The 13,917-nt window shown below is 40.6% G+C and overlaps 1 protein-coding gene across 4 annotated transcripts; it reads left to right on the plus strand.

Moving 5' to 3' along the window:
• Window positions 1-8,477: 8,477 nt before the first annotated feature.
• On the plus strand, window positions 8,478-11,914 carry LOC104233141 (B2 protein-like). Of its 4 annotated transcripts, none has more exons than XM_009786504.2 (6): window positions 8,478-8,581; window positions 9,384-9,972; window positions 10,543-10,643; window positions 11,166-11,249; window positions 11,334-11,444; window positions 11,537-11,914. In XM_009786504.2, exons 2-6 carry the CDS (start codon window positions 9,414-9,416, stop codon window positions 11,576-11,578), a joined length of 897 nt encoding a protein of 298 aa, XP_009784806.1. In that variant the 5' UTR covers window positions 8,478-8,581; window positions 9,384-9,413; the 3' UTR covers window positions 11,579-11,914. The 4 variants fall into 4 exon arrangements, with proteins under 4 accessions (XP_009784806.1, XP_009784874.1, XP_009784932.1 ...); XM_009786572.2 differs by having other exon boundaries at window positions 8,493-8,581; window positions 9,404-9,972; XM_009786630.2 differs by lacking the exon at window positions 8,478-8,581 and adding an exon at window positions 8,610-8,691 and having other exon boundaries at window positions 9,404-9,972.
• Window positions 11,915-13,917: the final 2,003 nt, after the last annotated feature.

Consider the following 13,917-nt stretch of genomic DNA (forward strand, 5'->3'; position numbering starts at 1 on the left):
CTTGAGTTTAAGAGGCCTTTAAATGAGGATTTGAGGGACCAATTGGACTCCGATTTCAGTGTTCGTATTTTGTATGGACTCGTGAGAGTACGAGGTTTCGGAAAATGTAAATTTCACCTGATTCCGAGATGTGGGCCCGAGGGGTATTTTGGTTATTTTATATAATTTCGCGTATTAGCTTAGAATTTAATTGTAGAATCAGTTACTTGAAGTGTTATTTACATTAGGCAATTGAATTGAATAGATTTGGGCCATTTGGAGTCGAATACCCGTGGCAAGAGCGTGGTTTCAAGTTGATTTTGAGCCTGTTCGAGGTAAGTGGCTTGTCTAACCTTATGGGGGGGACCTTTCCCTTAGGATTGATATATTTGGTAATTGAAATGCCTTGTACGTGAGGTGATGAGTGCGTACTTGTGCAAATTGTTGGAAATCCGATTTTCTTTAAGTATTTATTAGTATGTTCCTTTTCATGTTTTATTATTTGTACTATTAAGCCCGTTGTTAGCTTAAGAAAGCATGTCTAAGTGATTTAATTGCTTTAATTGTTCAATCTATTTACCTGAACTCTGTGCAGCATGCTATGCTAGAATTATTTGTTACCTTAACATGAAATTTCCCTTCTCTGGATATTTTCTTGGCATGGTCGATTTTGATATGCCATAGCCGATTTATTGTTAGTCAGCATGGTCGATTTTGATATTATCTTTGGCATGGACTGGTTGTTGCCCCATTATGTTATTCTTGATTGTCACGCCAAAACTGTGACGCTGGCTATGCCAGGTGTACCACGTGTTGAGTAGAGGGGCACCTTAGATTACACCCTCAATAGAGTTATTTCTTTTCTTAAAGCTCAGCGTATGGTTGAGAAGGGGTATGACACATATTTAGCTTATGTGAGAGATGTCAGTATTGATACCCCTTTAGTTGATTTAGTTACAGTAGTACGGGATTTTCCCAATGTGTTTCCAGCTGACCTTCTAGGCATGCCGCCTAATAGAGATATTGATTTCGGCATTGATCTGTTGCCGAGCACTCAGCCCATTTCTATTCCTCCGTATCGTATGGCTCCTCTTGAGTTGAAGGATCAGTTACAAGAATTGCTTAATAAGTGTTTTATTCGGCCTAGTATATCACCTTGGGGGTGCTCCTCTCTTGTTTGTGAAGAAAAATGATGGTTCTATGCATATGTGTATTGACTATCGCCAGTTGAACAAGGTAACAATAAAGAACCGTTATCCTTTACCTCGTATTGATCATCTGTTTGACCAGTTTCAGGGCACACATGTATTTTCTATGATTGATATGTGCTCAGGTTATCATCAGTTAAAGATTCGGGAGCCAGATATCTCGAAGACTGCTTTCAGGACTCGGTATGGTCATTATGAGTTCCTTGTTATGTCATTTGGGTTGACCAATGCCCCAGAAGCCTTTATGCATTAGATGCACAGTGTGTTTCGGTCGTATCTTGACTCATTCGTCATTGTCTTTATTGATGATATTCTGGTCTATTCCAGGAGTCGGCAAGATCATGAGCATCACTTGAGGACTGTGCTTCAGACTTTGAGATAGAAGAAGTTATATGCTAAATTCTCGAAGTGTGAGTTTTGGTTGGATTCGGTGGCATTCTTAGGCCACGTGGTATCGAGTGAGGGTATTCAGGTGGATCCGAAGAAAATAGAGGCCATGCAGAGTTGGCCCAGACCATCCTCAGCTACAGAGATCCGCAGTTTCCTTGATTTGGCGGGTTACTACCATCATTTTGTGGAGGGGTTTTCATCGATTGTAGCCCCTGTGACCAAGTTGACCCAGAAGGGTGCTCCGTTTTAGTGGACGGAGGAGTGTGAGGCGAACTTTCAGAATCTCAAGACAGCTTTGACCACAACCCCAATTTTGATACTACCTACAGGTTCAGGGTCTTATACGGTCTATTATGATGCCTCGAGGGTTGGCCTCGGTGCGGTGTTGATGCGGGATGGTAGGGTGATTGCCTACGCGTCCAGACGATTGAAGATAAATGAGAAGAAACTACCATGTTCACGACCTTGAGTTAGCTGCCATTGTTCATGCCCTGAAGATTTGGCGTCATTACTTATATGGTGTGCCTTATGAGATTTATACTAACCATCGGAGCTTGCAACACTTGTTCAAGCAAAAGGATCTAAATTTGCGCTAGAGGAGGTGGTTAGAGTTGCAAAAAGACTATGATATCACTATTTTGTATCACTCGGGCAAGGTCAATGTGGTGGCCGATGCTTTGAGTCGCTGGGCAGAGAGTTTGGCTTACTCACCAGCATCAGAGAGGCCTATGGCGATGGATATTCAGGCCTCAACCAACCAGTTTGTGAGATTGGATCTTTCGGAGCCTAGTCGGGTTCTAGCTTGCGTGGTTTCTCGATCTTCCTTATCTGATCGTATCAGGGAGCGGCAGTATGATGACCCTCATTTTCTTGTCCTCAAGGACAAGGTTCAACATGGTGATGCTAGGGATGTGACTATTGATGATGATGGGGTATTGAGGATGCAAGGTCGGATTTGTGTACGCAATGTTGGGTGACTTCGAGAGTTGATTCTAGAGGAGGCCCATAGCTCGCGGTATTCCATTCATCCGGGTGCCGCGAAGATGTATCAGTATTTAAGGCAGCACTATTAGTGGAGGCGGATGAAGAAAGATATAGTTGGATTCATAGCTCGGTGTCTCAACTGTCAGCAGGTGAAGTATGAGCACCAGAGACCGGGTGGGTTACTTCAACAGATAGAGATTCCGGAGTGGAAGTGGGAACGGATCACAATAGACTTTGAAGTTGGGCTCCCACGGACTTTGAGGAAGTTTGATGCCATTTGGGTGATTGTGGATCGGCTGACCAAATCCTCTCATTTTATTCCTGTGTGTACTACTTATTCCTCGGAGCGGTTGGCAGAGATTTATATCTAAGAGATTGTTCGTCTGCATGGTATTCCAGATTCCATCATTTCAGATAGAGGTACCCAGTTCACATCACGGTTCTGGAGAGTCGTTCAGCATGAGTTAGGTACTCAGGTAGAGTTGAGTACAACATTTCACCCTCAGACGGACGGACAGTCTGAGCGCACTATTCATATTCTAGAGGATATGCTCTGTGCATGTGTGATTGAGTTAGGTACAAATTTGAATAAAGTTTTAGGATATGTTGATGCCTTTGGTTGAGGTCCCGGGAGCCTCGGGGTGATTTTGGATGGTTAATGGGAAGTTTGAGGAAATGCTGCAGCTGCCTTTCTTTGATGCTTATGGTATTTTTGCATTTGCGGTTTGGGGACCGCAGATGCGGTTATTTTTTTTGCAGAAGCGGTACCGCATTTGCGGATTGGGAGTCGCAGATGCGGAAAATTGCCACTTAAGTGAAAATTCGCAGATGCGACGTCAGTTCCGCAGAAGCAGGACCGCAAATACGGTCCCATGACCACAGATGCGAAAATCATTAGGCAGAACATATAAATAGTTGCCTTCGCAAATTTGAGGGATTCTTTCACCATTTTCATCCGGGTTTGAAGCTTTTGAGAGAGATTCTTGCGGAAAACAAAGGGAAATCGCTTGGAGGTAACATCCCTGACTTCATAACTCATTTTTATGTGATTAAGGACCTAATTAGTGGTGAGAAATTTGGGAAAAAATAGTTGATTAAGGCTTGAGTTTAAGAAGCCTTTAAATGAGGATTTGATGGGTCAATTGGATTCCGATTTAAGTGTTCGTGTTATGTATGGACTCATGAGAATATGAAGTTTCTAAAAATATAAATTTCACCCGATTCCGAGATGTGGGCTCGAGGGGCGTTTTGGTTATTTTATATAATTTTGCGTATTAGCTTAGAATTTAATTGTAGAATCAGTTACTTGAAGTGTTATTTACATTATGTAATTGAATTGAATTGGTTTGAGCCATTTGTAGTGTTTCAAGTTGATTTTGAGTCGGTTCGAGGTAAGTGGCTTGTCTAACCTTGTGTGGGGGACCTTCCCCTTAGGATTGATATGTTTGATAATTGAAATGCCTTGTACGTGAGGTGACGAGTGCGTACTTGTGCAATTTATTGTAAATCCAGTTTTCTTTAAGTACTTATTAGTATGTTCCTTCTCCTACTTTTATTACTTGTACTATTAAGCCCGTTGTTAGCTTATGAAAGCATGTCTAAGTGATATAATTGCTTTAATTGTTCAATCTGTTTACCTGAACTTTGTGCATCATGCTATGCTAGAATTATTTGTTACCTTAACATGAAATTTCCCTTCTCTAAATATTTTCTTGCTACTGCTGTGTATTTACATTGGGACTACGAATGCGGGATTCCGGTAGCTCCCCCATGTCTATTTACTTTGGGACTACGGGTTAGATTCCCGATAGATCCCCTTGCACATTTACTTTGGGATTGCGGGTTAGATTCCCAATAGACCCCCTTACACAGTTACATGGAACTACGAGAATGCACCCGGTAGATTCCCCCAACAATGGGTATTTATATTTGGGGTATACGGATCGAGATTTTCGATAGATCCCCACGCATTGATAGTTGGACTAGGGGACATGATCCCGGGAGATCCTTCGGACATATATATGATGGACTACGTGACGGTATCCCGGGAGATCCACTTGACAATTGTAATTGGGACAACAGGACGGTATCCTGAAAGGTGCCCCGGTTGTTATCTCTGTGTTGAGCTGTATTTCTTTCCATGGCTTGTTTTGTCTATGATCTAGTTGTTGTTGTTCTGTCAATTCTATGTTATTTCTTACTGTTGCACCTATTTTTACTATTTTATTCCACACTTTTAACCCTTGTATTGTATTTAACCTCAGTAGGGCCCTGACCTTCCTCGTCGCTACCCAACCGAGGTTAGGCTTGGCACTTACTAAGTACCGTTGTGGTGTACTCATGCCCCTTCTGCGCATGTTTTTCATGTGCAGATCCAGGTACCGCAGATCAGGCCTACTATCGTTGAGGGAGACGACTGCTTAGAGACTCCGAGATACATCTGCCGCATCCGCAGACCAAGAAGTCCCTTTCTATTCCTCACTTTAGTATTTAGCCCTTCTGTACATTTATGTTCTTTATTAGAAATTCCGGAGTTAGAGCTATGTAGTATTTCTTTTTCTTACCTTGTGATTCATGGGTTTTCGGGTCTTGTATGTATGTTTGGTATTGAGAGTTAAACATGGTGTATGCCGAGCGATACGTTTAAACACTATTATTACTTTATTTTTGTTTTAAATAGTTTATCTCCGCAAAATTTGGGTTTTCTCCTGCAAATTAGGCTTACCTAGTCGTAGAGACTAGGTGCCATCACGATGGTTCACGGAGGGCGAACCGGGGTCGTGACAACCTAAAGAGACGACCGAGACATATTGGAGGCAAGAGGGCGCCGAAAGTAAAAGACAAGGGTGACTTGACTATATATAAGGGAAAACCTTCGATTAAGGGGGGTGCTCCCTCCTTTCTCTCTCTGATGCTCTCTTCTTGTATTCTTGATAGGAAAGAAGTAATCTATATAAGAATATGTAAAGTTATCTCCCCATCGATTGATGGGAGACACAATATTGAATTTCAACATCTCTTTTATCCTATATGCGATCCATACTATTAACTCTTTGATCTGGAATTAGTTATGTCTGACTAAGATTTACCCCTTCATCTTCTTTGATTGATTTGTTCAAAAAGGTTTCAATATTTTTTGAGTCAAACGTTGGACGATGCGCCGCTCTCGGTAGACCGCACGGAGCCGGCTCCTAGGTAAACTCCTTCCGTTTGGGGAGATTTCCTCGATAAAATGGCGTCAGCCATAAATGTGGGTACAGGTGCTGTCTGCGACACCCTGCTTCTATCAGCATCCACGCCTACATCCTTCTCGAGCTCCATTCGTCTCCTTTTTCTCGACAACGGCTCGTCCCCATTGGAAGATTCGTCCAAAAGGTGTGGGGTCGGTACTGAAGAAGCCTCCTTCCTCATGACCATTACTCGAGAGGGACCTTCTACTTGAATCGGTTGAGGATGACCCTCTCGAACAGACTCATTCAAAGTAAATTGCATTCCCGCGGCAGCGACGGCCTGTCGGAATACAGGGACCGGCGCCCTCCGCCTGGAAGCTCCTCGACCTGCTGTCACGAAGAAGTCGTATTAATAGACAACGATATATAACCAATGAAGTGGTAAGGGGAAAGAATTTACTAGATGGAACTTTAGGGCCGTAACGTTTTACGAAGATGGGCCAATCTCGGGTTTCTACTACATAGGGTACAGACGGGCTACCCAATCTCTTATGCCAGCAATAGGGCGGGGTGGACGTCCCATAGCTGCAAACGAGAAGCAAATAAACTTTACAATAAATATAGGTGAAGGAAGAGTAAAGCGAGTGGCGACACTTACGAGTCTTATTCCATCGCTCTGGAAACTTGGCGGGGTAAAAAATGATGTGTTCAGTTTTGACAAAAAAGTACTTGTGCCAAAACTTGTGACTTGCTCGGTCGTCTATCCCAACCACTAGCTCTTTTGTGCCACGGTGCCTCAAATGCACCATGGTACCCCTGTGGAAGCTAGGCGAGAACATGTGCAAAAGGTGGTGGATAGAAACATCACATTTTGCCCACTCCGCATATTTGGTCAACAACAGAAGTATCTTGAGCGTATACGGCGAAAGTTGTGCAGGGCAAACTTGATAAAACCTACAGAACTCTTCCGCTAATGGGAGGAGGGGAAAGGTATATCCAATCACGAAAGGGTACCGTAGAAAGTGCAGTACCTGGGTCTGTGGACCTCTATGAAATCTCTCCCTCAACGTGAGCGGGAATGCCATATTTTCCACGAAGAGCGTCAATGTGAACTTGCTCCATCTTAGAGAGTACGAGGGTAGTAGTAGAAGGGGGATATTTGAGGAAGTCACTTTGAGACATGGGGTGTCTCGGCAGCAACTCCTCCACTGTAGGAAGGCTATCACCTTCTTCTACCACCGTATCTTCACTGCCCGAAGGGGGCACCATGGACAATGGGGCGGCCTCAGGAACTCCTTCACGAGATCGATGTGATCTTGGCATACTTTTGTTAAAAGAGGTATTGATACAGCAGAAAAAAGAAAGGAGGAAGAAGTTGTGAACAAAGAATGTGAGAAGAAGCAGAAGGTTGTCAGGGCAAGCTCAGAGAAATAAGGAGAGTTAATCAGAAATGAAATGGCCAAGAACTTTCGAAAAAACAAACCCTCCACCTATTTATAGGATTGGGTGGCGCCAGAATCGAAGCGGAAGGTCACAGTGGCACCAGAATCGACGCAACAAGCCATCAACTCCTGTCTCGAAAACACGCATAATGATGACGCACGTGGAGATGACATCATTTCCCGGTAAAATGCATTACCCAGTGTCTTGCTAAGCACGCTGACCGTCCACCATTAGCCATGCCGTAATGCCTCGAAGGATCAAATTTCTCCCTAGGAACGCATGGTGTCCGCTCATCGAGGACGCACTCAGTTGCAACCCCGACAAGCGGATGGACTAACTGTATGAGTCTAAATTTGACCAACCACGACCGTCGACGAGTACGACGAACGACGAGGTCCTCATAACTCGACGTCCTGTGGGGACGACCTTAAGGCAAACAAGAGATTGTACGACCCTTGTAATAGTACATGCCCATTAGGGAACATTAGGAATATTCCTTCGAAGGGCTTCACTCATTATACATATAAAGAACAATAACTTTGTAGAGGGAGATTTCAGGGCTGATCCGTAGTACTTGATGTAAATTTACTTGCATATGAGAAGTTTTATTGTAAGAGATCTATTGGTGTGAACATATAAAGGATTCTTATTATCCGTATTCTCCTTATTTATCTTTCATTATAGAGATTATTATACTTTAAGATTTACCCCTTCATTTCTTTGATTGATTTATTCAAAAAGGTTTCGATATCTTTTGAGTCAAACAATGATATTGAAAAAATCTTGATAGCAACCGTTTTTCTTTTTAATGAGCATTATCCAGATTGAGTTCAAAGTCACAAATTAAACCGGCCCTCAGAACCCGTGTTTTCATACAAAAATTCTTTTTTTAAAAAAATTATTTGATTATACACTGGACTGAATTTTTAAATTTTGCGAAGATGAGTTTTCAAATTTGAAATGTGAGTTTTATCACTTTTTTATGTAAAAATTTATTTCCTCACAAAATTGCTAAAAAAGTTCACGTAAAATATATATTCAAATATAATTTTAAGCACAGTTTTTTTCCCCCAACTTAACACCAACAATTACCTTTAAAAAAATAAATTATATTTTATGCCCAAACGCCTGCTTAAACAGATGAAATTCCTTTTCTAGTCCAAACTCGGGGTCACTCGACCGACAATACTAAATTTCACCGCATGTCACGCGTGCTAAATTGAAACGGACATCCCGGTCACACTTTTATATAGAGCTCCATATTATTTTGAAAATATCTTGGTAGTAACGTAATTAAGTGAAAAAGTGAGGGCATTTCAGCTTAAATTGGAGGTATAAATATCCAAAAATCTGTACTACCTCCACCTCCGCGGCGTCTTACTGGTCTTCGCAGCCGAAGCGATAAAGGTAGATTATTTATTTATTTACTTATTTTAACTTTTTTTTCACTCTCGCTCTTTCTGCTGTTCTATATGTTTAGCTTTGAATCTCAAAATATAGGGTTTCTATGATCTGCAGTAAGCTTTAATTTTGGACTTATATTTTGCTGCATTTTCAGTACGAGTTTCGAATTTGTTTTTCTGATATTCGATTCATTGGATCAAGATAGTTTAATATTTTAAATATCTTAGTCAATTTAGTGTCTTTAAAGTTCTTTTGCATGTTTATATCCATTTTGTTTCTTTGATCTCTTTTTCCTTGTTAAATTAGTAACTTTATTGGTAATTTTGTGGAATGAAGTCTTCTTTGCTGGATGAGTTATTCATGTACAACTTTATTAGATTAAAACTGGCTGTTGTGTCTTATAAAAATGCTGCTCATTGCTATTTATATAATTAAGCCATAAACTTTTCTCTTTTAGTGCATAGATTCTTAACACTGCATGCTTGTACTTTTTCCAAGTTCTTTGTTTATTCCAGCAAACCATATTCTTCTGTAGTTTCCCTTTTTCTACAGATTTAGGTGATTTACTATTGTTAAATAATTCGGTCTGCAGTTACCTTGACATTGATATTCTTGAGGCTATTAGATGATCTTTATCAAGTTCAAATATTGTTACTTGTTGATTTAGACAGTTAGTATTTGTTCTGTCTCTTCTTTTTACCTTGCGTTCATATAGTATGAGTTGATGTGGTTGACTCACTTATTATGAGTACATTGGACCTGATTTTTGCTTCTTTAAAAAATGCATTTTCCGGCAATCCTCAAGGCATATACTTCTGTAATCAGATACTGCAATATGGAGAATATGCACAGCTACTGGCAATTTGGTGATGAGCTTCGAGGGCAATCAAAAGTCATAGAGGATCATAAATGGTCAACAGCTGCTCTAAAATTGTCTGAGCAGATGAAGTACAAGGGTGAACGAAGGAATAACCTTGACCTTTCAAAGAGCTCAGCTGAAATTAGGCCCAGAGGTAGTTATGTTTTTCAGGAAGATAACAAGTGGGAAAGCCTTAACTTCAACATGTTAAATTTGGATAACAAGATGACTGAAAATATGAGCAAGAATCGCGTTGCAGATGGCATTTACAATATGAATCCAGTTTATCTTAAGCCCGATTTTAACAGTTTGGGAAATACGTCATTAAGCAAGTTCAATGTCAGCAACTACACGAAGGAACCTGGCAAGAATAACAATAACAGCATTGAGAGCGCCAATGGTAATAACTCTGTTGACAAAAGGTTTAAGACTCTGCCTGCTGCTGAGACACTGCCGAAGAATGAGGTTCTTGGTGGATATATATTTGTTTGTAACAATGATACTATGCAGGAAGACCTAAAGCGCCTGCTGTTCGGTAATTACTTTTTCCCTATCATGTTAGACATCTTCTACCCAAGTGGACTATTGTGTTTGGTATTGGATAGCCAGGGATCTTATTTCTTGTTACTAGTGGAACAAACTACATGGTGAACCTGCTTAGTTAACAACCAGTTAATTTACTCTATATTTTATGCTAGAAGCTAAAGAGCAACTAGCCAACAATTGAAGAAAATGAATTCCAAGTTTGTTACTCCATCTGCTTAGTAGACTATTCTTTGTTTGATTTTCAGCCTCTGTGCATGTTAACTTTATGTGACTTTTTAGTTTTCAAGGCTGGCAGAAGTATTTTCATACCCTAATTTGATAGACCATTTTAGCTTGTTCCACTAAATTTATACCAGCAGAGCCAACTGGAAACAAAGTAGAAATCATCTATAAATTGATGACCAGAAAGTTATGTTTTTCAGAAAGCTTTCACCTATCCTCAACTCCAACAACAACATAGCAAAGTACCAACAAAAGTTGAAATTATTGATTAGTAGATGATGGCTAGAAAATTTCTTCCCATTGTTATCACCTCTAAACTTCAATCACTTCTTTGCAGGCCTACCTCCTAGATACAGAGATTCTGTCAGGGCTATAACACCAGGGTTACCCTTGTTCCTATATAACTACACTACTCACCAGTTGCATGGTATCTTCGAGGTTAGTTGCAGTAACTTAACTTTTGGTTATACTGGTGTGAGCTCAAAACCGTGATAATATCAACTGTTTTATATTTCCATAACTAAAGAGTAATTAACATCAAATCTCATGCTGGAAGCTGCATGGCGTGCAGTGTGAAGCATAAGATTTTTAGTCATACAAAGGATATACTGTTTCTTCTCTTATCATTTTTTCTTTAATTTTGTGGTTAGAAAATTTTCTCACCTAGGGTTAGGTCTGATGTGCTCTATACTTCATGGGGAACCTTATGGTTTTTCTGCTTTTGCCCTGAGCATTAACTTGCTGGCCTCTTATTTCTAGTCAAGAAATGTGTTCTGAATACCGTATCTTGTTAAATCTGAGCACTAGAGCCTTTTAGAATAGCTTCAGTAGAAGGCCTATCTTGTTACTTCTCCAACTGTGTTTTATGCAGTAAGCATAGATGTTATAGAAAAGTTGGATTCAATTCAATGGAGTCTCTCCAACATGCACCATGACTTTTTCTTTAAATTATCTGGGCAGGCATCGAGTTTTGGAGGTTCCAACATTGATCCAACTGCCTGGGAGGATAAAAAGTGCAAAGGAGAGTCAAGGTTTCCTGCTCAGGTGAGGTTATGAATTACAGCTCACTTTTTATTGAGGCTTTTTGAAGAATCTGTATTGATTCAGTTTCATGTACTTAACGCGTAGGTAAGGATCCGTGTCCGGAAAGTCTGTAAGCCTTTGGAAGAAGATGCTTTTAGACCAGTTTTACATCATTATGACGGCCCCAAGTTCCGCCTGGAGCTCTCTGTGCCTGAGGTAAGATGAGATTTTGTTCACGTATAAGTTCCATTCACCTGTTATTTGGGGACTACAGATTTTTAACCCCTAAAACCTTATCGTTTTTGCAGACTTTGGACTTACTAGATCTCTGTGAAAAAGCTGATGTCTAGGTGCTATGTGCACGTGCTGGTGTCCTGTACTAATAAGCATAAAGGAATTGTAGCCTATGTGTATGTTATAGGTTTGTGGTGCATGTCAGCAGTGTGCTGTCTGTAGATTCTCCAGAGCGCAAGCTTTTGGGGCAAGTCTGGTTAAGCGGTTCTAAATTTAGGATTGGCTTGTGTACGCCAAATAAGTGTAATGCTCATCTCTGGAGATGTTCGCAGATTAGCTTCACAAATTTAGCCATGTAATCTTACTGTAAACTTGAGATGAGTAAGAAGATTATGTAACACGTCAAGATAGAATGTGTTTCTTTATCTATAGTTGAGCTCTGCTTCATCCAACTTGTGCCACTTGAATTCTTAAAATTTATTTCCTTTTTGGCGATGCCAGTGTGTATCCACCAGGAAATTTGGTGCGGGTTGTCATGAGAATATTGGGTTGATGGTTTAATTGTATCCAGCGACAAGTTTCTGCAGAAACCATGTGGCTATCTTTGGCTCATTAGGGAACAGTGATAGATTAATGTGTCGTACCCAATGTTGACTGGGACTGTTAATGGTCCTTCCGCTGCTGATATAGAGTATGAAAAGCTGGCTGGGACTGTGAATGGTCCTTCCGCTGCTCATGGAGTATGAAAAGCAGTTGTGGGACCGTTAACTGTCCCCACAAATATCGTCGTCATGTTAAGGAAGTGCAAACATATAGTACGTCCGAATAATAATCTAGATACATGTACCAAAATAATTGTGTTAAACTTTACTTTCAGGTGTTTGGTTTGGGCAGACTGCACAACTTGCAATTTGGCCTTCCTTGTACATAGCAGTCACAAGTAGATATACCAAACACTGACCAACTTTACAGGGTAATATTTCTTCGCTGAATCAAATGTTCTCCAGTAGTATAAAATAGATAGTATAAACTTCTGTCGGATGCGAATTCTTGCGGCATTAATAAAATGTTAGTATTTAACCAAAACATGTGGCTGGAATACAGACTGTCAGAATGGGAACAGAAGTGGAGCAGACATCAAAGGTTCTTGACTGAATTGGAGTACAATATGTCCCATTAGTTGAGCCAAAGTATCCTTTCATGCATGGAGCTAGACAGCGAGATGTAAATGCATGAAGTAAGGTTACAAGGCGTAGAAGAAATAGAACAGTACGTAGTATTATTCCATCAAGTGCTAAAGCAACATCAATTAACTGATGAGGAAAAAAGGCAGCACCTTTATTGTCTGGCTGTGGAAGCTAAATGTTGTGGGACATCCTGACTTTTCATTGTCATTCGATGACCATTTGCCATCCTGGTTCCATTGCTGCGGCATGCTAAGTTAAGCAGATTTAGTGCAACAGAACCCTTCTAATCAGATTTTTCTTTCACACATTTGTGGCTCCTAGCAATGAATTCAGGTGTGCCTTTGCCCTTGGGAAAAGTTCCTCAGTTACAATCCCAGGTCTGAGTTGTACTATCTGGAATATTTCTATGGGTTTCCCAGTTTCTCATCATACCTATGTTTCAAACTCATTCAAAGAGTACTAACACTATCAGAGCTAAAACAGAGCAGAACAATCTGAAGAGCCAGGGAACTGAGAAAATGTAAGCAGCTTTATGTTTGCAGTACCACTTAAAATAAGTATTTTTCCATCTTAATTGCTTGGCCCGGCAGCATAGCGTGTTTGTCCCTGCAATAATGCTCGTATCCAGCGGCAGAAAGCTGGAGCGCCCCCAGGTATGGTTCTCTTTTCAATCAAGAGAAATTAAAGCCTGCTGTGGATTATCCCTTGGTCTTCAAGCTATCCTCTTTCTTAGACTTGCTTGTATATGTCTTCTACTCAAGTAGCTCTTAGCAGTGATAGGATTTTGTCACCTGAAGTGAAGAAAAGCAGAAACGGCTATGAAGTAGTATCCTCACTCTCCCTGCAGCACGTTGATAAGAAGATATTGAAAAGGAAAGAAGATCTCTATTTCCAGTCGAAATGAATACCTTCAACATTATTAATGTGAATCCTCCTCCAGGATTTTGACAGAATCATGGAGCTTGCAAAGTTTCCCTGAGAGAGGTAATACTGCCTGAGGAATGTCAAAGAAAGTGCTAATGTTGCCATGTCACTCTGGTTACAGCAAGCCCATTCAACAAAGATTGAATAAGAACGCAAGAAAGTTCATGTTTCAGGTAAGACTTGTTTTGATATTCACTTTAATCCAAAAACTCCAGTCTACCTAAAGGAACTTAACTGATGGTCGTATTACACATAGATGTTATACATACAGGTCTCGATGGCAATTGCCGTGAAATTTGAAACTACGATTTCCTTCAAAAGATTCAATAATGATGGGCAAACTT

Source organism: Nicotiana sylvestris, chromosome 2 (genome assembly GCF_000393655.2).
Source record: "Nicotiana sylvestris chromosome 2, ASM39365v2, whole genome shotgun sequence".
Lineage (NCBI taxonomy): Eukaryota > Viridiplantae > Streptophyta > Magnoliopsida > Solanales > Solanaceae > Nicotiana > Nicotiana sylvestris.

Bases quoted from the DNA above. Each gene is read 5' to 3' on its own strand.
- LOC104233141 (XM_009786504.2), top strand. From the start codon at position 9,414: ATGGAGAATATGCACAGCTACTGGCAATTTGGTGATGAGCTTCGAGGG. The intron at 11,250-11,333 runs GTGAGGTTATGA...CTTAACGCGTAG, and splicing joins AGTCAAGGTTTCCTGCTCAG to GTAAGGATCCGTGTCCGGAA. The intron at 11,445-11,536 runs GTAAGATGAGAT...TCGTTTTTGCAG, and splicing joins TGGAGCTCTCTGTGCCTGAG to ACTTTGGACTTACTAGATCT.